Source organism: Liolophura sinensis, chromosome 13 (genome assembly GCF_032854445.1).
Source record: "Liolophura sinensis isolate JHLJ2023 chromosome 13, CUHK_Ljap_v2, whole genome shotgun sequence".
Classification (NCBI taxonomy): Eukaryota; Metazoa; Mollusca; class Polyplacophora; order Chitonida; family Chitonidae; genus Liolophura; species Liolophura sinensis.
Genome location: NC_088307.1, coordinates 1,314,889 through 1,339,503, shown reverse-complemented (window position 1 = coordinate 1,339,503; position 24,615 = coordinate 1,314,889). Strand labels below are relative to the sequence as shown.

The window sequence follows — 24,615 nt, the reverse complement described above, 5'->3', positions numbered from 1 at the left end:
CCTTTTTTTAAATATTTAAATTTATTAGGCCTTTTTAAGTTTACCGGTCGGTTAGCTGAACGCGAAATAACCTGCTATATTTGACAGACAATGACCAAGTGTCTTGGGATTCGTGCAAGTAGCCTTCTCCAATCAATTGTGATCAGGGGCCAGTGAAGTATTTGCTCAGCCTAAGTGATCGGGAGAGTTGACAACCCGACTTGTTTTCAGTCTTAACGCTTCTCCAGAACACAAACATCAGCGAGCTGTGTATTGTGTACCGATAGTATTAAACGTGGGTGGCGGCCCGCCATTTCGGAATTTCGGCAGATGTGTAAAAGGGGACGAAAGCGGTCTAAGTTTAGGTAGAGCTTTTATGCGAAGTTGGATCTACTTGAGAGGTACAAGTGAGTGGTATGCATATGGAGAGTAAGGATTTGTTTGTCCTTCAACACAGTGTTTTCCAAACATATCTCCAGTTCGTGCGTCTAAAATGTAAGTGTCCGTGCCAGATCTAGACCGATTGTGAACGCGGGTTTTATTATCGGCAGTAAACTATGGGTGATAAATTCTCCACCGGATCTGGTATGGACCTCTGCAGTCGAGACTCTGCTCGTCATCGATTGGTTATATTGACTCAGTTTGGCCCCAGTCGCATGTAACACTTGTACCTATGTCAGAGATTTGGTGTTTTGTGTCAACTGAGATCGTGACGACGCCTGATGAACGAGTTGAACTAGTCGGATCTAGCTTTTTTATAAGGGAGGTCTCCTAATACGGTCTCTGACGTGTGCGTCATGTGCTTATATGTCTATATAAATGAGATGGCTACAATTCTATTAAAGTTCCGAGACTACCATATTACCCGTGCGTAACTTATCACGGCGAGCTCAGCGAGTGAAAGAGATTGCGGTATTCTAGTCCTCGTGTCAACACGGTACCTCTTATAACTACACCGTGTGTTCGGGCTACTTCTTACCGCTAATCATGGACCACCTGGCACGAATTGAGCTGACAAAAACTTAGGCCGACTGCAGATCCTCGTTTCCTGTAGCCTCTCGAGATGTCGACCAGAAGTTCCTCCGCGCCAACTATGTACTCCAAAGTCGTCGATGTCATTTCGAAAGCTCCGGATGTACGGAAGGATTTCGAGGTCCATTCAATTCTGCCATGGTTTCGTAAAAAATCACAACTGTTTCAAAAGTTAAAAACAGGTAGGTGCATGATGTACCTTTTTCAAAGAAAGTATTGGACAGTTTCAGTTTTTCTTTCGTGTGATTCGTTAATTTAATGTGTTTTTTTTTTCTTGTAATGTAATGTATAATGTAATGTGTTTGTAATTAATTGTTTGTTGTAGTTTGATATAATAACCCAATACAATATAATCGTGGTTTTGTGCTAACAAAAGTGGATAAACAATATAGATAAGAAGGATGGAATGAGTTATCATCTGGCGGGGACGATATTTGAAGTTGTATTTTAAATGTAATCTGATTCTAATCAAAACGCCCCACTACCACATCTGTAATCTCCATGGACACACTTCCATAACAAATGACATGAGTTCTTATTGTCTGGTTTTCTCTTGACATTAGTGTGTCAGTGAGGCTTTTGTATATCATGCATGTAGCGTGACCTACGGTGCGTCAAATAACCATATTGCAAATTAAGTGATACCATGCGCAGTATAATAGAAATATATACTCAACAACCGTGCAAAACAGTGCCTCCCATTGCAATGCTGGCCCCCGCAAAAAGGATGAAATTAATTTTGCTTGGCATTTTGTCTTCTTTTTTCATTCTGTTGATTTTTGTTACATTTGAATAATATAATTTATTCCCCACGAAAAAATGTGTTTTTTGGTGTGGCATTTTGATTGCATGCGTTGAGGTACTTTACATGGCATTGTGAACTTGTGATGTTTCTTCTTTTTAATTAGACTTACGCACGAATCAATTTTATATTGTTTTCTCTCAGTATTAAATCACTCAACGGTTAGGGTAAGTATTCATTCTCAATTGTGGCTTGAATTTTCACCAGATTTTCACATTCTAGGGCAAAAATCAAATGAGCTATGACAGCGTGTAAGCAGAGTAGTCTGTAATCACAGTTCACGCTCTTCATGATAGTAAAAAGTGGACATACTCGGAACTCTGCCCTGTGGACTCGGATTACTGACTGTTGTAGTAGCTCGCGCTCGCTGTTCCCTCAATCAAAGCAACTAAACTAGTGCTCAAAAGAAAGTATACAGCTGTTTGATCAGACATCAAATAAAAACGGAAAGAAATATATTTGAAATTATTTTTAATTCCATAAGAATATTCCATTTCACCTGAAACGTCCATACATACAGTTCATTAAATGGTAAAGGTTTGGTTTGATGGTCAGTCAAAGAGATGTGGTGTCAACAGAACATTTACACATTTGCAAAATTCAAATGAAGCATTTTTCCCTCTGGAAATGTCATTCAAATCATGCTCAGTAGCGAGTGTGGCCTCCACTGGCACTGATGCAGGCCACAACACGTCGCCGCATTGATGACGTCAGGCGTCGAATGACGTTAGGTGTGATTCGTTGCCATTCTTGTTGGAGACACTCTTCCAGCTGTTGAACGGTCACAGGTGGCACTGGCAGTCTTCTGACTTGTCTGCCCAGGTGATCCCACAAGTGCTCAATTGGATTGAGGTCGGGTGAACATGCCGGCCATGGTAAGAGATCGATGTTGGCGTTCTGTAGAAAGTGGTTCGTCAATCTTGCAGTATGAGGTCTTGCATTATCATGCTGGTACAAAATTCCTCTTTGCTGTTGGTGGATGAATGGCACTACAACCGTTCGTAAAACTTCAGCCGTGTATCTGCGAGCATTGAGGTTCTCATGAATCACCACCAGCCTCGTCTTCAGATCGCCGCAGATGCCTCCCCACACCATCACACTACCACCTCCAAACGCTCGAACTTGCTGAACGCAATTCGGCACCAAACGTTCTCCTACACGCCTGTATACCCTAGCCCAACCGTCATTTTTGTACACGCAAAACCTGCTCTCGTCGGAGAACATTACCCGTGCCCATTCACGCCTCTGTCAGCGTAGAACGCGCCTGGCCCATATCAGCCGACGACGTTGATTTTGAGGCGTCAGATAAACTCCACAATACGGTCGACGTGCCCTAATACCGTGTTGACGTACTCGACGGTAGACTGTGTGTCGACTAATCGGGTGCCCTAGTGCCGTCGCCGCCGTTGACGTTGCCGTTACGTTCCGATTGCGGAGGTGAATGGTCCGGATGTGTCGATCTTCAGCGGGGGTGGTGACGCGTGGTCGACCGCTCCTAGGCCTGTCGGATGTAACGCCTGTCTGCCGGAGTCGCTGCATAAGTCTGACGATAGTTGCTCTTGTGCAACCAAAGGTTCTGGCAATGGCGGCGTTGGTCGCTCCTTGCTGGGCCATGCCGACAGCTCTCTCTCGCTCAACTTGGCTCAAAAGTGGCATACCTCTGGTGTTTTTCTGACGACTGTGTTCCTAACGTTTCCCGTCGACTCATTTATACCGCCAAAATGCACGTTCATGTCGTGTTACACGTGGAAGGGCCATTTTTCGATTTTATGCTAAGTTTAGGCAAATCTTGCTTTGTTGGGCCAGTTTGTTCCCTGGATGGATCGGCGTTTACACGGGTAATAGGGCTCATCATGGATAATTTCTCAATTTTTTACTTTGCGCGATTTTTATGTATTTGTTTTGGTGTATACTTTCTTTTGAGCACTAGTATAGATCGCTTTCAAACAAGTGCAAGATTTTATAGTACCGCACGATACACCGATATTCTCTATGCGCTTGGCTTAATCAGGATAAGATGTGACAAGCACTGCTGTGGTTGTCTGTTTATCGTTTAACATAACGCCATAAAAACCACCTCGCCTGGCTTTGCAGACAGAACATAGACATGTTCTTAATGAGGCTGCGTTGGCTTCTGGCATATGGATGTCATTGAACTCTGTGGATTCCATAGCTTCGATGAAACATCGATTTCCTCTTATAACGGATTTTGGGTTTAGCGCGAAACAAAAACGCGGAACAAAAAACAAAAAATCAATACAGTAGAGGCGTGGAATTCAAGAACAAGCAGTAAACCAATCTGCCCAGATATCCCGAGGTGAGCCTTGTTACTGTGAGACCGTTGACAATACACCTTCATCCATCATGGGGACACCTGTCGGAAACAGTCGTCCCCTAACACAACGGCCTACTACGTCACCGATATAAAACGGTGGAAGGTTAATACAAACTGACACCGAGTCCGTTGTTAGTGGAAATTGAAAACGACAAAACGCTTTATGAAATCCAAAAGTGGCCACATCCATTAAAGAAACTAGCCTGGGCCAGATGTCAGTGGGTTCTTGTTGAACCCGAGCTCATGCAGTCTATGTTGCTAGGATTTTACTGTTGGTATAGCCGGTGAGTGCAAATGAATTCACCAAGGTCGCTGCTCATGCAGGAGCCGGCGAGTGTAAATGAACTCACCTAGGTCGCTACTCATGCAGGAGCCGGCGAGTGTAAATGAACTCACCAAGGTCGCTACTCATGCAGGAAAGGGCGAGTGTAAATGAACTCACCAAGGTCGCTACTCATGTAGGAGCCGGCGAGTGTAACTGAACTCACCAAAGATTTGTTGCTGCTCATACAGGAGCGAGATGTTTAAATGCACACGATACATTAGTCAGGACTGAAGTGTTATCTTATGTGTTAAAGAAAGACTGTTAAAATTTTTTTATTTTTTTCTATATTAATTTGATTGGTGTTTTACGCCGTACTCAAGAATATTTCGCTTACACGACGGCAGCCAGCATTATGGTGGGAGGAAACCCGGGGTGAAACCCACAATCATCCACAGGTTGCTTGCAGACCTTACCACGCGCCTAGAATGTAGTAGAATTTGAACAACCGTTTCCGGACATCAGTTACAAGGTTTTTATCTCTTGACTTCGGTAGTCTAGAGTTGCTCTTTAACTTTGATGAATTGTATCCTCTGTGAACCAGTGGGTTCCTACACAAAATTCCTTTTATTTACGTTGTACAATATTCCGTTGTAAATGCATGGGCTAAAAGGCAATGTGCAAGGAGATTATTCGTAGAAATCACTTTAATTAATACAGTTCATTTCTAGTTTAGTCTGACTTATACTGACGCACACTGTACTAAAACATTTATATTGTTACAGTAAAATGATGCTTTATTATGGCTGTGAATACGTGGTAACACAATCAAAGTGCCGTACTGACTGTGAATACATGGTAACGCATTCAAGATGCTGAAATAGCTTCGTGTTTTTTCGCAGTCATAAATTTCCGGACACGTTAATTGTTTTTGTATTATAACCCGACTGGGTCAGTGTAGAAAGCGTCTCACACACTGACCTCTCCTCCATAGCATCTTGCACGTATAAGTTTGACGACGAATAAGATTTATTTTCTCGAAGTCCTTAATACGCCAATGCTAACCTCCTGTAGGTCGGTCCGACCTGCCATAGTCAGGCGCTTATAAATCGCGGAATCTGGGTATATGCATCGACCCAACTAGTCCATCCAAATGTGTCCCGTTAAATGATACTTATGATATTGTTGTCATTAACATGACACAAACTGTGGCCCGAAGTTCTAGTCGTGGAAAGGATCCCCAAAAAACAGTCTGGTCTGCTTGAGAGAATGGCGGAGAAATAATGGGCTGTACACTCGCGATGCGTCTATACTGTGCAGATTTGGAGAGCAATATAAATGTATCTTAATTCCTAACATAAAGCATTTATTTCGCTCATAGCAGCCACCTTTCCACAGTCAATATTGACCTGATTTTGGTTGTTTCTTTTTTTTATGACCACATGACTTTTACCAAGTCTAAGTACAAATCGCATAATATAGAGTGCCGTCAAAAAGAAAAGGTGCACAGATCTCATCGGCGTAGGCCTACATCCCATTAACAAAATAGCCTGCGAATCATTAAACAAGGTATGTGCAAAACCATACAAGAGCATACCATCATGTCCAATATAAGACTTAACATTAAGCATAATGTCCCATTCAGCAATTAAAGTGTACTTCGTGCTGTAAGCCTTATCTTTAACACATCGGAGGGGAAAATGTGTTTGTATTTTAAGCTTGTGGAAAACAGTTGATTCTCTCACGGGAACAGTATGCAATCAAACTTTGTCTTCGGTTCGGACAACGCGTCCGAGTTTTTATTTTCACCGTCTCGTTGAAAGGTTATGAATTTAATGTCTTTCCTAATTCCTGACACACTAGCTGATGGCTTCACCTTTAGAAACAGTTTTATTTACTTCAGCTCATTCAGGACAGAAGGGACCCGCATACAGGGCGATGAACAGACTAAATATGACGTTTGAATTAAATAAACATATTAAATAAAATATCAGTGCTAGTTGTAAATTATCACAGGCTGAAAAAGAAAACAGCCATGTCAAATTTGTCAAATGGCAAACTTGGTCAGTACTTTACTTGTTGTGCATTGCCATACCTATTTGATTGCCATGGATTCAGAAGCTTATGGATGGGTTTACTTCGTGTAGGGGATTTAATCGCAGTTGTTTTCTGCATAGGAAGGATGTAGAAATACAGCACATTTATACAGTACATATATACAGTACATACAGAGATACAACTCATAAATACGGTGCGCCTACATAAATATACCAGGCCTGTACAGTACATAAAAACGGTCCGGTTCATGAATTATAAGCGCATATTTACAGCACATAAATCAGATCATCCAGCTTAATTAATCTGTCATGGCCATTTATCTGGAATAAAATTCCTCCAAGCCAGCGTGTAATTACCTTTATGTCGTCTAAGCGCTCATGTTTGATCACGCCATAAACGCTCAGCTCGAGTAGTAACCGGGTTAGATCTGAACGATAAAGCATGGGTGTTGACTTCGACGTTCAAGCCAAATGTCCATTCAGCTCTCTCCAACCGGTGACTTTTTGTTTGGGATGTCAACAATTGCTTGATGCTGGTTAAACTTTTCTCCGCGTTTATGTGTACAAACACCTGGGACATTTCGACTCGGTATATACTCGTTATATGACATTGCTACATTCTAAACTTCTAAACATTTTGATGTACTTGAAGTGTAGACTTTTTGTACCTCAGTTGACAGAACAGATCTCAAGTTGTAGCTAGAAGTATAAATGAAACCATGTTGACAGGGTTAGGGGACGTATATGCACCAATGACCCAGGCTATGCGACCGTAGTTAACGAGCTGTAAGGTCAGAAAGCGATGCGAGAAAAAAATGCCTACAGTATATTTACTGTGATACATTCTCTATATACATATACTCTACTTAAGCCAGCATTAATAGAGGCATTACGTCAGCGTGGTACATGTAGTTACACGGTGGTACTTTCGCATGGCAAATGTGATGACAACCCAGCATTTAGTGTTATCGTATGGTACATGTGATGACAACCCAACATTTAGTGTTATCGCATGGTAAATGTGATGACAACACGGCATTTAGTGTTATCGAATGGTAAATGTGATGACAACACAGCATTTAGTGTTATCATATGGTAAATGTGATGACAACCCAGCATTTAGTGTTATCGAATGGTAAATGTGATGACAACCCAGCATTTAGTGTTATCGTATGGTAAATGTGATGACAACACAGCATTTAGTGTTATAGTATGGTAAATGTGATGACAACACAGCATTTAGTGTTATCGAATGGTAAATGTGATGACAACCCAGCATTTAGTGTTATCGTATGGTAAATGTGATGACAACACAGCATTTAGTGTTATCGTATGGTAAATGTGATGACAACACAGCATTTTGAGTGAGTGAGTCAGAGCTTAGGGTTCAATGTCGTACTTAACAATTTTTCAGTCATAGACCTATGACGACAAAGGCACAGCACTTTGAGTAATTCTGGACTAGTGACGCCTTATAAATTGTAGACAACATGACTGCATTTTTACCTCACTGTTCTTAATCCTTGGTGCAAGGGGCGTGTTATTTGCTACCACTTAACAGTTTCAATACGCAGTTAGAATAAAACCCTAACTGAGGTAAGCTGACAAGAGGCCGATTTTCACAGGTTACGTTTGACCAATTGCCAATTGCCAGCTATCAGACTGTCGTCACTGCTCTGGTTTTACTCTCTGCACTATATGTGTTTTATTATATTACATATACGTGCATATCATATAAATTTGCGATGAGGTCCATAATAAAGAAATTTCAATTGAATCAAAGCTGGAAGCCTGACTTCTATCATCTATCTTCTAGCTAATAACACTTACGCGAAAACGTATGTCAACGCGAATCTGATACAATTTCTACTCTTATTGCTCAACGAATTAGCTCTAAATCTATACTTAATATTGTGACTAGTTTAACTGAATACACGTCTGGAGTCAGGTGGTTTGGTTCACATTGTAATGTAAGACGATACACCTTGAAATCTTCATCGTTCATATAACACCTGGTGAAGTCACCTCCACTGTTGACATATGGCTTGTCACAGTCGGCCCACATTCGCTGGGTAATGTATTTACCTACACGTTGGGTAATCGGACTAAAGTCATGTTTTATTACTGTTTTATCAGACCCTGGCAAGCGCAGAGTAATCCTGTGTTGAAATTAAAACCGATGTATATTAACTGTAGATATACTCCACTCCTGTGTAACGGGGTAATACCTGTTGTACAACAGGCGAGTTTGAACAAGCCACTGACATACTGGATTTTGCAAAAATTTCGCCTTCAGGCTAAAAGTGTTGGATATCTTAGCACTATGAAAGTATCTACAGCTTTAAGCTCTGTAGGGTTGTGGTTACTTATACTATCACTTGTTCCATAAGCTTACCTTGAACACCTCTGTTCTTCCCTTGCTGGCTTTAATATACTACCCCTGGGCACTAAATTATGTGTTTGTCCGAAGTCATAGTCCTCTCAGTTATCAATACCAGGTAGGCGCTCCGTAGTGACATCACTAAGAAATCCACGAAAGCATGAAACTAGTGGAAACTGGATAAATCTTAGCTTCAACCGCCATGTTTGAATGCATACTCCTCACAGTGAAACGTTAGACCTTCTGACACGCAAACTGGCTAATTGTTCAGGATCAGCCTCAGCAGTGATGACATAGAAGGAACCCATTATTAACATTGATGAATAAAAAAAATTCTCAAACAATTAAAGAATATATTAAAAAAGATGTACAAAATATACTAGCTAAACAGTAATGTCAGTAGTTATCTCCCTTGTATGGACTGTGAGGAGTATGCATTCAATTATGGCGGTTGGAGTTAGAATTTATTCAGTTTCCACTAGTCTCATACTTGTGTGGATTTATTAATAGCCTAATGACACATGGGAACACCTGCCTGGAACTGATGGCTGAAACGACCATGACTATGGACAAACACATTATTTGATGCCTAGCAGTAGTATGTTGAAGCCAGCAAAGGAGGTACAGAGGTGTTCAAGGTAAGCTTATGGAACAGGACAGGGCTGTGATAGTATGTAGGTCACAGCCCTACAGAGCTATTACAACTCGTATGTCGAAATTTATCCAATAGAGTGTCATAAGGAAACATTTGATAAATTGGGTGGTTTCTTACCGTATAAATTTGATGTCGGAAATTTGCGCTACTAAATTATGAACTTTCTGATTACAAAAATCTTGCAACGAGCCATAAACCCCGCTACGAATGCAGGTGCGGCTAAACACATGAATCAAACAGACAGAGATAATTATCGAACCTTTCTACCTAGCCACGATAAGCAGCCTGTTTGTCTGTAAGTCGGTCAGTCGGTCGGTCTATCTATCTGTCTGTATCTTTGTCTGTAAGTCGATCCGTCTGTAGACCTGTCTGCTTGTCTTTTTGTCTGTAAGTCGGCCGGTCTGTGGGTCCGTGTATCTGTGTGTTTCTCTGTCTGTATCTAAGTCGAACGGTCGGTGTGTGTTTCTGTATGCAATCCTGTCTGCTAGTCTGTCGGTTGCTTGGTCGCCCTGAGTGTCGGTCTGTTTGTTTGTTTATCTCTAAGTCGGTCGGTCGATCGGCCTGCGCATCGGTTTGCTCGGCCTGTGTGTCTGTCTCTTTCTCTGTCTGTCTGTAAGTCGATCGTTCGATCTGTGTGTCTGTCTGTTTGTTTATCTGACTGTAAATTGGTCGTCGGTCGGCTTGTTTATCGGTCTGGTTGCCTGTGTGTCTGTCTGTAAGTCGATCGGTCGGTCTGTGTATTTGTCTGTCTGTAGGTCTGTCTGTAAATCGGTTGGTCGGTCTGTGTGTCTGTTTATGTATCTTTCTGTCTGTAGGTATGCCTGTAAGTCGATCGGTTAGTTTGCCTGTGATTCGGTCTGATTTTTTATTTGTCTGTAAGTCGGTCGGTCGGTTGATTTGTCAGTCAAAATGTTGACATCCTTATCGTTTAACCTGTTGATTTAAAAAAGATTCCAAGTGCAAGGCAACACCGGCTTTGTGACCCAAAGAAACAAACAAAACAAACAAACAAAAAAACAACAACAACAAGAAATAAACAGGTTTATCACCTAATTCATGAGTACTCAATTGTATTTTATTTGTACACACATTCGTTTTCCTCGAAAGTGTTGCTACAAATGTGTCAGCTTTTAACAAGGCTTATAAAATGCGCACAAAGCTCATGTTTACACCACACTTGTGTATGCTCACTCCGTGGGACTCAAACACAAAGCAAACGAAGTTGTCTAATATCATCATCTCTATGCAAAATTCTTCTTCTTTTACTGCCGGGACCTCTGTGGTCGACGGGGTTAGAAGGATCCAAAAGCCTCTCATTAGTGCGGCCTCTGTCAGTTCTAGTCCAGCTCATGCTGACTTCTTCGCCGGCATTACGTTAGGAGGTTTGTCATCATTCTGCGGATGGTCATGGCTTTACCTCGGGCTCTGCCCGTGTGACTCCCACCATAATGCTGGCTGCGGTCGTAAAAGTGAAATATTCTTGAGTACGACGTAAAACAGCAGTCAAATAAAAAAATAAATGTATAAATATATAAATAAATAAAATAAAATACTTTATTACTCTTTATTATCAAAAATTTTTTTCTTCTCTGCAGATTTTCTGAAAGATATCATCCGGAATTGTCGGTTCATTACCAAACAGAAAGATGACGTCATCATAAAGCAAGGCGACCTGGGAGAATGGTGAGAAGGGCGCCCTTGACATCTTCATGTAGCTATCTGTAATGTGCTTAGTTGTACTCTTGTAGTGGCTAGAATTTTAATTTGATTTACTGTAATTTAATGTAATTTACTAGATTTTCGACTGATATAGATACTGAAAACCATACCACATAGGTCACAACAGCTCGGTTAAATGAAAGAAAGAGCCAGCCAGTGCTGAGAAAAGCTCTGCTGCTAATCCGCACCTGAGAAACATGCTGACCTAAGGCCGAGGCCTTTAGAAGGCGAAACACGCTGGATTCGAATCTTCAAATGGGCTGGTTGTTTTTCCGGACAATTCGTTACAGAGCTGGGCTATAGTCTGTTTCATTTAACTTGCCATCTATATTTCAAATTGGCTTTTTTAAAATCACTCATACGTGCTTCATACACTAGAGTTATGGTTGAAATGAAATATTCGTCTCAAAGACAAAGTTGTATGGAAATTAACATTATGAATTAGAAACGAATATTCTAACTTCTTCCAACCGATGATATTGGCTCCAAACATCAGTTTGTGAAGTTCGTCGTGTTACGTGTCACTAACGAAAAGCAATGTTAGTAATAAGCATGAGAGATTTTACAATTAGCTGAACGCAGGCGACAGGTTGGAAGAAAGCAGGAGTTCTTTATTGCTATGTGTAAATCAAAAGTCTTTTTACCGCTGATAGTTCTAAGAACGTATATCGTACATCCATTATTTCGTCGCGCTATGGAACTGGTATGGTAAGGCGGGGAATGGGTCCCAGAGCAAAAAATTGTGCACTTCAACAAGCTAACCGGAATATAGCTGTGAGTGACACACTCGTAAGGATACTTCCTTGTTTAGTTCTGTTTTACTATTTTTTTTTAGTTCTGTTTCTTCTCCTTTTTCTCGTTTGGCAAGCATGTGACTTATAAAGCCCCAAACATGCTCTAACGCGAAGTGTAGGTCATAAAGTGGAAAAAAGGACAGCCTGCTCCAGTCACACTGATATATATATATATATATATATATATATATATATATATATATATATATATATATATATATATATATATATATATATTTTTTTTTTTTTTTTTTTTGCATTGGACATTGTAGAGTGCCTTATAGTCTCGCTATGCATAACATGCTAAAGGAGAAGAAAATTTTATGAATGGCACTATAGGCTGAAGAGCAAATTTTTTACTATCTGGTGGAGTCTGCTGCATAATTTTGCGATTTTTCCTCGCCATACACGTAAAGCCTGAAAACGGCAAGGCTGGCATGAATCGCTGAGTCCATGGCGTCCTCCATCTTTAACACACTGTAATTTATACTGGGGGTGTTTAGCCTCTGAGCCAGTGAGAGTCGTTAAAACTGCCGGCTTGTTCGTGTAAACTCGGACCCTATGTCCAAGATTCCGGTTTCCCAATCGTCAAGCGGAAATCACCGAAGCAACGCGAAGTACCGCGGGGCGGTTGGCAGGTCAAGTACATTTTCTACCGGAAATGTACAAACTGTACTTCGGCGGTTTCCGACACAAAAGACTTTAGGACTAGTTCTTAGGCAAAATGGCGACGCCTACTGCGGATTTTGGCGCTGAATTTATTTAGAATTTTATCAACTTGAGGTACATATTAGAATTTTTATGGCATGCACATGCGAGGAAAAACTCTTTCCAAAGGTATTTGTTTGATATTTAAATTTTCTTCTGCTTTAATGTTATTGATAGCTCGAGGCCTCCATGGCTCATTGGGTTAGCAATCTAGCGCAGTGCAATGTCCAGCTCATGCTGGCTTCCTCACCGGCCGTACGTGGGAAGGTCTTGCAGCAACCTGCGGATGATCGTGGATTTCCCCCGGGCTCTGCCTGGTTTCTTCTCTCCATAATGCTGGCCGCCGTCAAATAAGTGAAATAGAGTACGGCGTAAAACTCCATTCAAATAAATCTAATATGAATAAATAAATTAAGGATATCCAGAGGACCGCATGTGTTCTCAACCAGGATTCACGTCTGATTTGGCTATAGTTGCCCCACGTCACGTAATACCATAGTTTATCCAGTGTAATTCGTGATAACACTTATTTAATGTACTTTGGCTTATATCTTTGCTCACACAAAGGTATGTTTCCAAATAAAAAAAATAAAAAAAGCAGAAGCAAGAGGATTCGAACTCTACCTTTCACTTCGTTAGTCCATTGTACCATAAAAACCTGTGAGACTACGGTAGAAATGCAGATTGTAAACTTGTCAAAATATGACAAAAGTGATAACATTATAAAGTTTTGGTTTTGCCTATGAAGACAAACGTTAAGCAAAACGAAACTTTGACAGCTCATCAAAATACAAATGTGGAAGTTTCAGTAAAGATATTTTCCTGGTTAACGTTGATCACATTGGCTCGTTTGAACGAAAAATTGATGCTCTTGATTAGGACTGCATCTTTTTGTGGCTTTTTACAACGCAGCCATCTCTTTCATGGCCATATGACTTTTGTGGATGCTTCGACTAAATTTTATACACCTGATTTGGAAAATTACAGAATTGTACTGGGATTTTGAAATTTGCACTTTCTTATCCTACCCATCTAGGGCCGATTCTCCGCCTTCTCCGTACCAGGTCCTTTATGTTTGTTTAATTTACACGATGATCTTCATTCCAGTTTCTACGTCATCCTCGGCCTGAAAATCCCCATTTGTTTAACACGATGGTCGTCATTCCAGTTTCTACATTATCCTCGGTGGGAAAATCCCTAATTGTTTAACACGATGATCTTCATTCCAGTTTCTACATTATTCTCGGTGGGAAAATCCCTAATTGTTCAACACGATGGTCTTCATTCCAGTTTCTACATTATTCTCGGTGGGAAAATCCCTAATTGTTTAACACGATGGTCTTCATCCCATTTTCTACATTATTCTCGGTCGGAAAACCCCTAACTGTTTAACACGATGGTCTTCATTCCAGTTTCTACATTATTCTCGGTGGGAAAATCCCTAATTGTTTAACACCATGGTCTTCATTACAGTTTCTACATCATCCTCGGTGGGAAAATTTCCATCTACATCCTCAACAAGGAGGACCTGGACAACCAGGCCCCGGGGATGGGAGAAGAAGCCCCAATCCAGGAACTAGAGGAGGAGAGGGTGATGAAGGTTACAGACAGGAAACAGCTGGGAAACTTTGTCTGTCATCTAGGTACATTTATTTGTATCATTACGCGTTTTTCTTTTTCCCATAGCTACTGGAGATATCAAACAGAATCTCTCCGCGCGAAATGGTCTTTAATGCCAGATAGGGGCATTTGTGTGATACTGACAACCACCCAACGTTACTGAAGAGGAGATGATGTTCACCTTAATGGCCCTAGCCAAGTGTATTCGCTAAAACAAATAACAAAATGCTAAAACAGCGTAATAACTGTCATGACACTCATATTTGTAACCTCAAAATAACAGTTACATAACAGTTTATTTACATATTTATGTGCTTGGTGTTTGAGGTCAGAACGGGAGTTAGATTTAAGTTTGAAGACACCTGAAGGTTTGCAATAAAACACCGTCTTTGCCAGTTATAAAAGTAAGGCAATTAGGAAATATATTACAAGTTTGCTAAATAACGAGTCAAATCTTTGTTGGATTGCTGAAATATCAGGGCTTACAAAACCATAAGATTTACCTGTCACAGTCGACAGTAAGTGAATGTTGTCGTGGTTAATTCATTTCCATAGTTCATGGTCGTGGCTCAATTTTTCAAATGATAAAATATGCATGCAAAACATCCTCTATTACACTGTGATTTAATGATCTTTTGCACAGGAGCGGGCGAGCCGTTTGGTGAGGTGGCCCTAGTCAGTGAGGACTGCGTGCGGACGGCCAGTATCATAGCGGAAGACACGACCGACCTTGTCGTTGTCGACCGAGCTTTGTACAACCGGTCTGTTAGAGACGTCCTCGCGCAGGAGTTCGAGGAGAAGACAAACTTCATCAAGGCAACCCCACTCTTTTCAAACTGGGCTCCAAAGTATCGTAAACAGCTGGCTATGGCGATGTACAAGGAGACATTCCCTTACGAATCGTGGCTCGTCAAGCAGGGAGAAAATGTTGAAAATATCTATTTTATTATCAGGTAACGGTTTTAATAGCTCAATAACTTCAAAGAGTTGTTTTCGTGGCCCCTTTCCCTCCCCTTCATAGTAGCTACACCCGTCAATAAATCACCGATTTTGATGACACTAGGCAATTTTTCTCTACGAACGTACCATGACCTAAGCTATGTCGTCAGTTATTTAGTCCTGTCTTTGCGATGAAATGTTGTGAGCATCCTGGTAGAGTATTTGTCACCTTCGCATTTGAGATGGCCGCCATTTTTTAACAGAAATATTGTGAGATCTCGCATTACACGGGAGCTGGGTGCTAATTTTCATTTAACAGCCTATGATTTAACCTTGCGGCGTCATGCTTACTACATAAACTACCTGTTTCCTTGAAACTCTGCATTGAAAACCAAACCGTGCTCTCATTCACAGTAACTTTTAGTAAAAACTGGAGAAACTGAAAATGCCAAGTAGAAAGTGTTTCTTTCAAATGTTACTGCTTTACTGGCCGTGAATAGCAGCTGCAACCTAAAACTTTAAAAGGCCACCTTCGGCGGCTGGGTGTTAACTTTGATCTCGGCAGCTCTGTTGTGGCGAGTGTAGAGACGCGCAACCTGGAGTGCGAATGTGGCTTATTAGTCATGTGCTGCATGACAAAGAAATCCAGTTCAGCTTGGATTTATTTATTTGGCTGGTGTTTTACGCCGTACTCAAGAATATTTTACTTATACGACGGCGGTCAGCATTATGGTGGGTGAAAACGGGGCACCGCTCGGGGGAAAACCACGACGATCTGCAGGTTGCTGCAAGATCTTCCCACGTACGGCCGGAGAGGAAGTCAGCATGAGCTGGACTTGAACTCACAGCGATCACATTGGTGAGAGGCTCCTGGGTCATTACGCTGCACTAGCGCGCTAATCAACTGAGCCACACATGCCCCCAGTTCAGCTTGGGCCCTCGTTGCACGCTACAGTGCGAGCAAAGCTGACTCATTGTCTCCCTGACTTTCAACATACGTTACTCCAGCTTTTAGCTGCGCATGTAATCCCGATTTACCTAAAGTTACATGTGCTTGTCTTCATCATCAAACTTATGGAGCTCAGTGCACACGTATAGGCTTCTGTGTAGACACTTTTTTACAAAATTATTTTCCCTGAAAAGGCTAATGAAAAAAAATGTAGTCTTTTTAAGACGTATTACCAATTGAAGCATCTAAATTGTATTTTCGCTACTTACTGTACTTTTTCAATTTATGTATATTGTCATTAGAAGTGTTTAAATTTTTGAATTGCAGGTTTGGATTTATGCACCGATTTTACATGCATTCTACCTTGCCATTTTGCTGTGGACCAAATTGTGTTATTGATACTATGAAATGCGGCCTGATTCCTATATAGAACCATTTTGACATTACTATATATTATATTTATGCAAATATATTGTCGGTTTGTCTTTGTCCTACAGCTAAGACGATATTTATTTAAGTATTTTACCCTAGAACAACTTTATTGATTGGTTTTACTGTATCTTCTTGTATTTGTAGAATGAAGTACAGTTATATCCTCATTTTTGATCAAGGAGGCCTCCCTGACCTGGTGGCCTCTTGGTGTTCAAATCCAGCTCTTGCTAGCTTCTTCTCCTGTGGGAAGGTCTGGCATCAACTTGCGGATGGTCGTGGGTTTTCACCGGGTTTCCTCCCACTACTATTATAAACGCGTATAAGTGAAATATTTACAACACCAATCAAAAAAATAAATAAATAGATTTTCTGACTACTTTTTGTAGCAATGTAAACGCTGGGCGGTGTTTTGTAGACTATAATTTTTGTCTTCAGCGGCCAGGTAGAGGTACAGATTGACCCTAGTTCTCACCCCAGGCAGTACCCCAAGCTTTTTCCGGAGGAAGAATCCGAGTTTGGAGAAAGGTAAGATTGACTCGTACGTTTGTCAGGTGTAGTTGCATTGACACCGATTTTACAAATCGAAACTGTATATATTGTATAAACACTTATCTTTTAAAGCGGCAAAGTAAATAAAACATGCAAAATTCTACTAAAAATATTGCACAATGTCAATTCCTAGATATTCCATATGGCATTGTGGTGTTTTAGTTTTATGGTGTAGAAAAGTAAGCGGTCGCTGTGAGTTCAAGTCCAGCTCATGCTGGCTTCCTCTCCGGCCGTATGTGGGAAGGTCTGACGGCAACCTGCGGATGGTCGTGGGTTCCACCAGGCTCTGCCCGTTTTCCTCTCACCATAATGCTGGCCGCCGTCGTATAAGTGAAATATTCTTGAGTACGGCGTAAAACACCAATCAAATAAATAAATAAATAAATAAATAAATAAAATAAATAGAAAAGTAAGGACTAAGCTGATTTTTGTGCTTTTCGTTACTACTCGGTCTGAGACGCGGATTATCTATCCAGACTCACTATCCCTTCATCACCGAGATCTTCAAACGAGGACATTTGTCGGCCACTTTGCGGCAGGCTCTGATCCTCCCTTCATGTCCTCCCTATACACCACTGCTCTGCACATTTCACCCCTGCCACCCCTTCGGTGTACCTCAAAATACGCGTATTACTGATGAAACCGATGAATTGTAAACGGTCAACATATTACACTCATTAAGTTTGTTCGTGGTGTGTTTCTCAGAGCGCTTCCTATTTTTGTACGTAAATTAAGAGCCAAGGAAATCGAACAATGTTTATCTGTAGAAACTACATATCCTCATTTTCCCTTTTGTTAAGATACACAAGGGCGGACCTGGATGTGCATGTGCAATTGTAACCGAGTAGTTAAGTACTTATATTGCAGCCTGTCTTTTGTGTGCTCTCTGGGTCGTCCTATCTTAATATTCTTAACACTGGGGTTAATTCGAATGGTATTAAGTTCAGATATTACGGAGGGACAAATGGAAGGTCAATATGTATGAACGGGCACAGTAAATTAGCGACAGTGTTGACGGTGGGTATTGTGTTGTGCTTTATGGCCCTTGTGTACGATCTCAGGAGGCTTACAACAAATACTCCCCGAACATTGTAAATCTGCATCTGCGTAGTCACGACTGGATTTATACACCAAATATATGACCAAGTTTGCTTCCCTTAAGGTCAGAAATCGAACAGGTGTAAGATTTTCCATCGCTCACATATACTGTATTTCCTCAGCCTTATTGATTTTTTCCTTTCGGGGTATTTTGATATCACAGTGTGGCGTGTAGTTTAGTCAAGTTATTGGCAGTAAAGGTAGAGGACTCACTCAAGAATATACTCAGGATCAATGTATACATGTGTGTCTACTTAGACCTACTTTGATCTTTGTACACTAACGACACTTGTTTGTATTATGAAAGGGTTTGATAACTTACACTTTGTCAACCTGTTTTAGTGGGCATGTTCTCAACTTACAGCTACAGAATACACACTGATGAATTGGAATGAATTTTACCGGACCACCGTCTTTACTGTTAAACCACTCCCCTCCGGTTTGAACATCTCACCGTCGACATTCACCATTAGGTCTTATCTATGATTTTGACACCGGAACTCTAAACTCGGCGCGACTTACATAGAATTATAATCGATATGTTTGTTAATCGAAAGGCCTCGTACAACCCCGTCAAATCCATCACCACTGGCACGATCTAAAATTGTACGCTTGTCAATCTAGCCATTGTATTCAGACATTGAAAGCGATTTATGGATTTGCGGGCCGATTCCAACGGGTTATTCCGGTGAATTTATGAGCCGTGTAAAACTGTACAGCATTCGCGTGTTAGATTCCACGTCATTAGACTTGCTGTAATGGAGCGGAGAGGACGGATGGCGCGGCAGTTGAGAAATTTATCACTGAACTATATAAAAAATACCTTTTGGCCGTAAGCCGGCTCATTTATTTATTTATCTATTTATTTGATTGGTGTTTTATGCCGTACCAAGGAATATTTTATTTATACGACGGCGGCCAGCATTATGGTTGGAGGAAACCGGTACTCATTAATAACTGAAAGAACTAATAACCGTTACGCTCGTAGAACATACTCACAGCATTTAAAGAAATGTGATAAAAATAGAATATGCAGGCAGACGGATCTATTCCGGGAAGATCAGTCCTAAGTGTTTTTTTTTTTTTAAATTTGCCTGTCTGTTCATTTCCTCGTATATAGATGGATAGGGTCATGTCGCTGGTCTTCCAGCTTCCCTTATATACAAGGGTTACTTAGTCATGAAATGTCTTATTGTACATCAAGTTGTTTGAATTTCCCATTCTGTGTGACAACACTGCAGAAGTATTCCAGTGAGCATACATAGTGCTTCCTGGCTGATCTATACTTCTTTTTGCATGATAACAACTGTTTGTAAAAATTATTAAAAATTAATTTTTCACCAATCTTGATATGGTGTATACTGGTGATCTACTAGTTTTAAACATCTCGCATATAGCAAAGGTTGTCACAGATATACGTGTATGTCCATCTTCGCTGAATCTAAAGGGAACTACAGAGTCCCCTGATCGTGCGTCTTACCTGGACATGTATTTGTACAAAGTTAAGAACGGTTTTCTGTCACATCGGCTTTACTACAAGATTGATACTTTCAGCTTGACATTTTCTAAAATTATCCTTGCCGTGGTAGCGATAAACCCAATGGGTGCGTCAAATGGCGTGTAATATCTCGCCTGGAAGCATTTGTTACATTTTATGTGCTATGATTTATGTGAATGTCTCAAGTTATTGCTGCAAAAACCGATTTGTGTCATCAGACGCTTTCGTTCTAAGTCTCTTAAGTTTTACAATGAGTGTAATCCTCTTGTAAGTAATTCCAGACACAATGCCCGCAGTTTGTGGCCCTCGACTTCTTAGCCGTGTTTAATTCCGCTCAGACCGTATATTCGTCGTGTTGAATGAGATAGTCACGTTGGATATGTGAAAAATTGCAGACAAAACACAAGTGAGATACATCCTTGTTCATTGAAACATTATAGACTAGCATAGTACACGATTTAAATGCCTGGATTACTCCCTGTGTCTTTCCAACATCACGGAAAACTGTTGACCTTTGCACGAGTCCATCCTAATTTCTTACTTTGTATACTATCTTGATTCTTTGGTGGTTTGTGTACGGCGTGAACTGACTGGGAACTTCCATTTTGCTTGAAGGCTGATATGCGAATGTTTTGGAAAATAGATTCTGTGGTGTGTTTAGCTAGGGTGTCGTGGTGGGTTTCTTCTGCGTGGCGTTTGAGTGACGCAAAGCTTTAAATATGTCGATTGTGGGATAACTTAAACGGTCCAAATCTTTCTGATCATCTACGACTAAAATCAAACAGGGGTTAATCCATGTAGAACCAATGTATGGGTCAATGAGCTCAGAAAGAATGTCTTGATGTTGTTTCTGTTGAAGCTTAACGACTGCTTATCTCAAAACAAGTGTACAACAATATATCGTGTCAAAACAACGCTTTGTCATGGCTGAAAGTTGCACATACAAATGGCTGTATAGGGATGTGGTACAGTTTGATCATGGCTGAAATATGCAAAATAACAGATGGTGCTATAGCGGTGTAATAGAGCTTGATCATGACTGAAATATGCAAAATAACCGATGGCTCTATGAGGGTGTGACTCAGCTTGATCATGACTGAAATATGCAAATAACAGATGGTTCTATAAGGGTGTGACCCAGCTTGATTATGGCTGAAATATGCAAAATAACAGATGGCTCTATGAGAGTGTTATACAGCTTGATCATGACTGAAACATGCAAATAACAGATGGCTCTATAAGGGTGTGACACAGCTTGATCATGACTGAAATATGCAAAATAACAGATGGTTCAATAAGGGTGTGATATAGTTTGATCATGGCTGAAATTTGCACAAATAACAGACTGATCACCCTACCAACAAGGTCTATAGAATGCCTTAATTGAAAGCAGAAAAGTAATTGTGTAATATTGTTTTGACTTGACCATACATATACAGGATTACACGTAAGGCGGAGAGAGTACGACCACCAGCTGAAATCCAGTATTCTCCAAAACATAAGAAACGAGACAATAGTCGGTGTATCAAAGTGTGCTACCTTGGGATTAATGCTAGTATAGGTAAGTATGTTACGTATTAAACCAGTCAGGAAACCTGTGAGTAATTCTACACCGTTAACCTCTAACATAGCCTAATTACTTTTTTACATTTTTTGTATCTAATTCTACTCAAGTCATGGTGCTAAGGAACTTGTAATTTGCCTTTAAGCTGATGTGTAAGAATTGTCACAAACAATCATAATAAAACCCTAAATGTGATATAGTAACCGTATTTGACTGGTTACGTGTGACCATATGCCAAATATCAAAATGGCTTCGATACCCTGGTTTACACTCCATGGTGTAGTCTTTCAGAAACAGTCTGGAATCTCTGATGATATTTTACTCTACAGGTGGTTTGGAAGAACGCAGTTTGGAAATTTTGGCGTTTCAAATCAAATACTGCTAGCATGATTCATATCGATTTTCTTGAGACAATTAAGATATGTTACAACATTCATCAGCAGGTAAATCTTGTGACAATTCGAATCTTTTTTTCTGACAGGTAAGTCCCTCAGCAAGGTCCTTAACGGTTTGACTCAGTCTGATACATTTCAGGTGACACTGAAGTCCTCATGGAGATGAACACATATCTGCAGTCCGCCATTTGTTCCGAGAAAACCGAAGTGTTGGTGCTTGAAATGAAACATTACGAGCGGCTTTTCGTAAAACGTCACCCAAAGACAATCGACGCCATGAGACGAATTTTAGAGGTCAAAATGGCGGCTCGGTTAGCTCTGTCCGTCAACAAGGATCTTCCTCTCCTGGACAACTTGGTAAAAAAACTTCGGGACATTAATAACCCCCCTCCCATGAAGGAGAAGCCCAAACGTGAGATCGTGACCTACCACGAAGCAGAGAAACAGTTTCTAAATCACAAAGGGCCGCTTATAGACATGTGGGGCCCCGGAAGTGTCTTTTACGCTATACGCCTGCGGGAAAAATTCAAATCACGCAGGAGGTTTCACGCTCGACCAGGAGGCATGAGAACGAGGCAGAACGTTCCCCGAGGACAACCTTTGCAGCTAGCTGCGTCAAGGATTGCTCTCGCGCAAAGGGGAGGTAATGCAGATGGTGGAGTCACAACAGTGACGACTATTGCAGCCGAAAACAAACAGATATCGCATGACGCGACCGAAACCTCTATGAGGAATTCAGAGGAAATCAACGAGTCTACTTTCGGACGTTTACATGATCATTTGTCCCAGAAGAGTCAGACCGCTTTAGGTTTCTATGACAACCGAGACGGTCGTCTATCCCGTGCTGGCTCGTTAGGAGAGGGCCTTGACAGACATTCGACTTTTATGACGGAAAGCCGTTTACAAGCACGCCGATTTACTTCCCCTGACGAAGAACTTTTCCTTCAGAGTCTGGAGGAGCGCATGAGAGAATGGCTTGTGAAATCAAATCCGAAAGGTCCAGTCCAAGTGCAGCAGTTAAGGCGAATGGCGCTTCAGGTACGTTCAGACATTAACTACATGTAAAAATTTTCCTTATACAACAAATATTGTATTTAAGCCGGCACAGATCACAGGAGTCTAGAGATACGTGTGACATGGATTCTGTTGTTCGACAATCAAGAGAAATCGCCCTTAATCGAGGGATTTCCCTTTTGCTTGTGTTTATTGTGTCTTTTCTGTAGGATGAAAGGAAATGTCAGTGTTTGTCTTGATCTGCTTTACAATAAAAGTGGATTGAGTTATCATAACAAAGTTGAGGAATACATTGATCCGTTTGTTTGAACGGAGTCCATTTAATAATAGAGATAAACATATATTAGAGCATATGATTTTAAAGGTACTTTGTACATATATAGAGCGTATAAACTGGTGAAATTAATCCTATATAAGAACATAAAGATCAACACTCTGTGCCTATGTATCTAGCAAATGTGTTGGTCCACTCAGTGAGTCAGCTAATGGAACTCCATCTCGGAATCACAACGCTCTCCAAACTGGCTTATCCTATCAGATGTGAAATCACTAGGTAACATGCACATTTGTCTAAGACTAACGTAATGCATCTTCGGAGATTAACAAAGTATATCTTATGTAAAAGTAAGTGCCATATAGTTTTATTCACCAGTGATTCAAATATTTGCTGATCTATTCGCGGTGTTTGATCTGTGGTTTTACAATTGGTAGGACCTACGCAAAGGGAGATAAATCCTGCAGATTCTGAAGCAATGGAGCTCCGTACAGAATATTAAAATCCATATGTGAAGTCGTTATTGACGTTTATTTCGAGGGTAATTTTGTTGTTTTCTAAACCAATATTTGTTAGTTAAACAGAGTCTTCTTTCCACTAAGTTAAAAGAAACGAGCACATTTACACAACCTATTCCTTAAATAAAAAAGCTGTACAACTGTGGGGAATTCCATTTTTTTGAAGATTTTATTGGAAGATTTCCTAAAGGGGAAAAACGATTTTAAAAATCGTCATTGTTTTCAAAATTGACCGATTCGAGGCAAATTGAAAGCTCCGTCATGTATTTAAATTGTCCAATGAAAAACCTCTTTTCCTCCTCTTAAATGTTCATTGTGCTAAAGGTTTTACTCCTACCATATAATTAACGTGTATTTCCAGTAAATACTCCACTAAATACCCAAACCCAAATAACATGCACTGCAGGCAGAAATTTGAGATATTTTATTTAACCTTGTAGAGCTCTTTCATTTAAGGTATAGGTTGTATAAATGTGTTCTTTTCTTGTAAATACAGCGATCTGACCTGACGTCTATATAGTGTCATGGAAATGTAAAACAAGACCGCTTGTAATAGTCATATCTTAGTTTTGTCCAAGATGTAAAGCAAGAATCCCCATGCGATGATACAGAACAAATAATATCACAGATAAATAATATTGTCAAAATGCCTATTGACGTGTCCCGGAAATGGCATTCTAGCACATGGCCGATAAGGTTATATTTACTTTTTTATTTATTTATTTATTTATGTATTTTATTGGTATTTTACGCCGTACTCAAGCATATTTCACTTATACGACGGCGGTAAGCATTATGGTGGGAGGAAACCGGGAAGAGCCTGGGCGAAACACACGACCATCTGCAGGCTGCTTCAAGAACTTTCCCACGTATGGCCGAAGAGGAAGCCAGCATGAGCTGGATTTGAACTCGCAGAGGGGTCTAATATAATATATAGATATATCTGGCACGGTCTCTGTTGTGAGTCCGAAGGTTTGTAAAGTTATGTGTGCTTGTTTCCCCCACAGTGTTGAACAAAGGTTCAGTATAGTGTAAATATAAA

General features: G+C 40.6%; 1 protein-coding gene across 1 annotated transcript; it reads left to right on the top strand.

The window, feature by feature from the left end:
• Positions 1–686: 686 nt before the first annotated feature.
• On the top strand, positions 687–22,832 carry LOC135480373 (uncharacterized). The gene is made up of 7 exons (XM_064760203.1): positions 687–1,193; positions 11,098–11,185; positions 14,197–14,366; positions 14,987–15,296; positions 17,099–17,188; positions 21,248–21,369; positions 21,907–22,832. The coding sequence occupies exons 1-7, from the start codon at positions 1,043–1,045 to the stop codon at positions 22,830–22,832; spliced, it is 1,857 nt and encodes a 618-aa protein (XP_064616273.1). The 5' UTR covers positions 687–1,042.
• Positions 22,833–24,615: the final 1,783 nt, after the last annotated feature.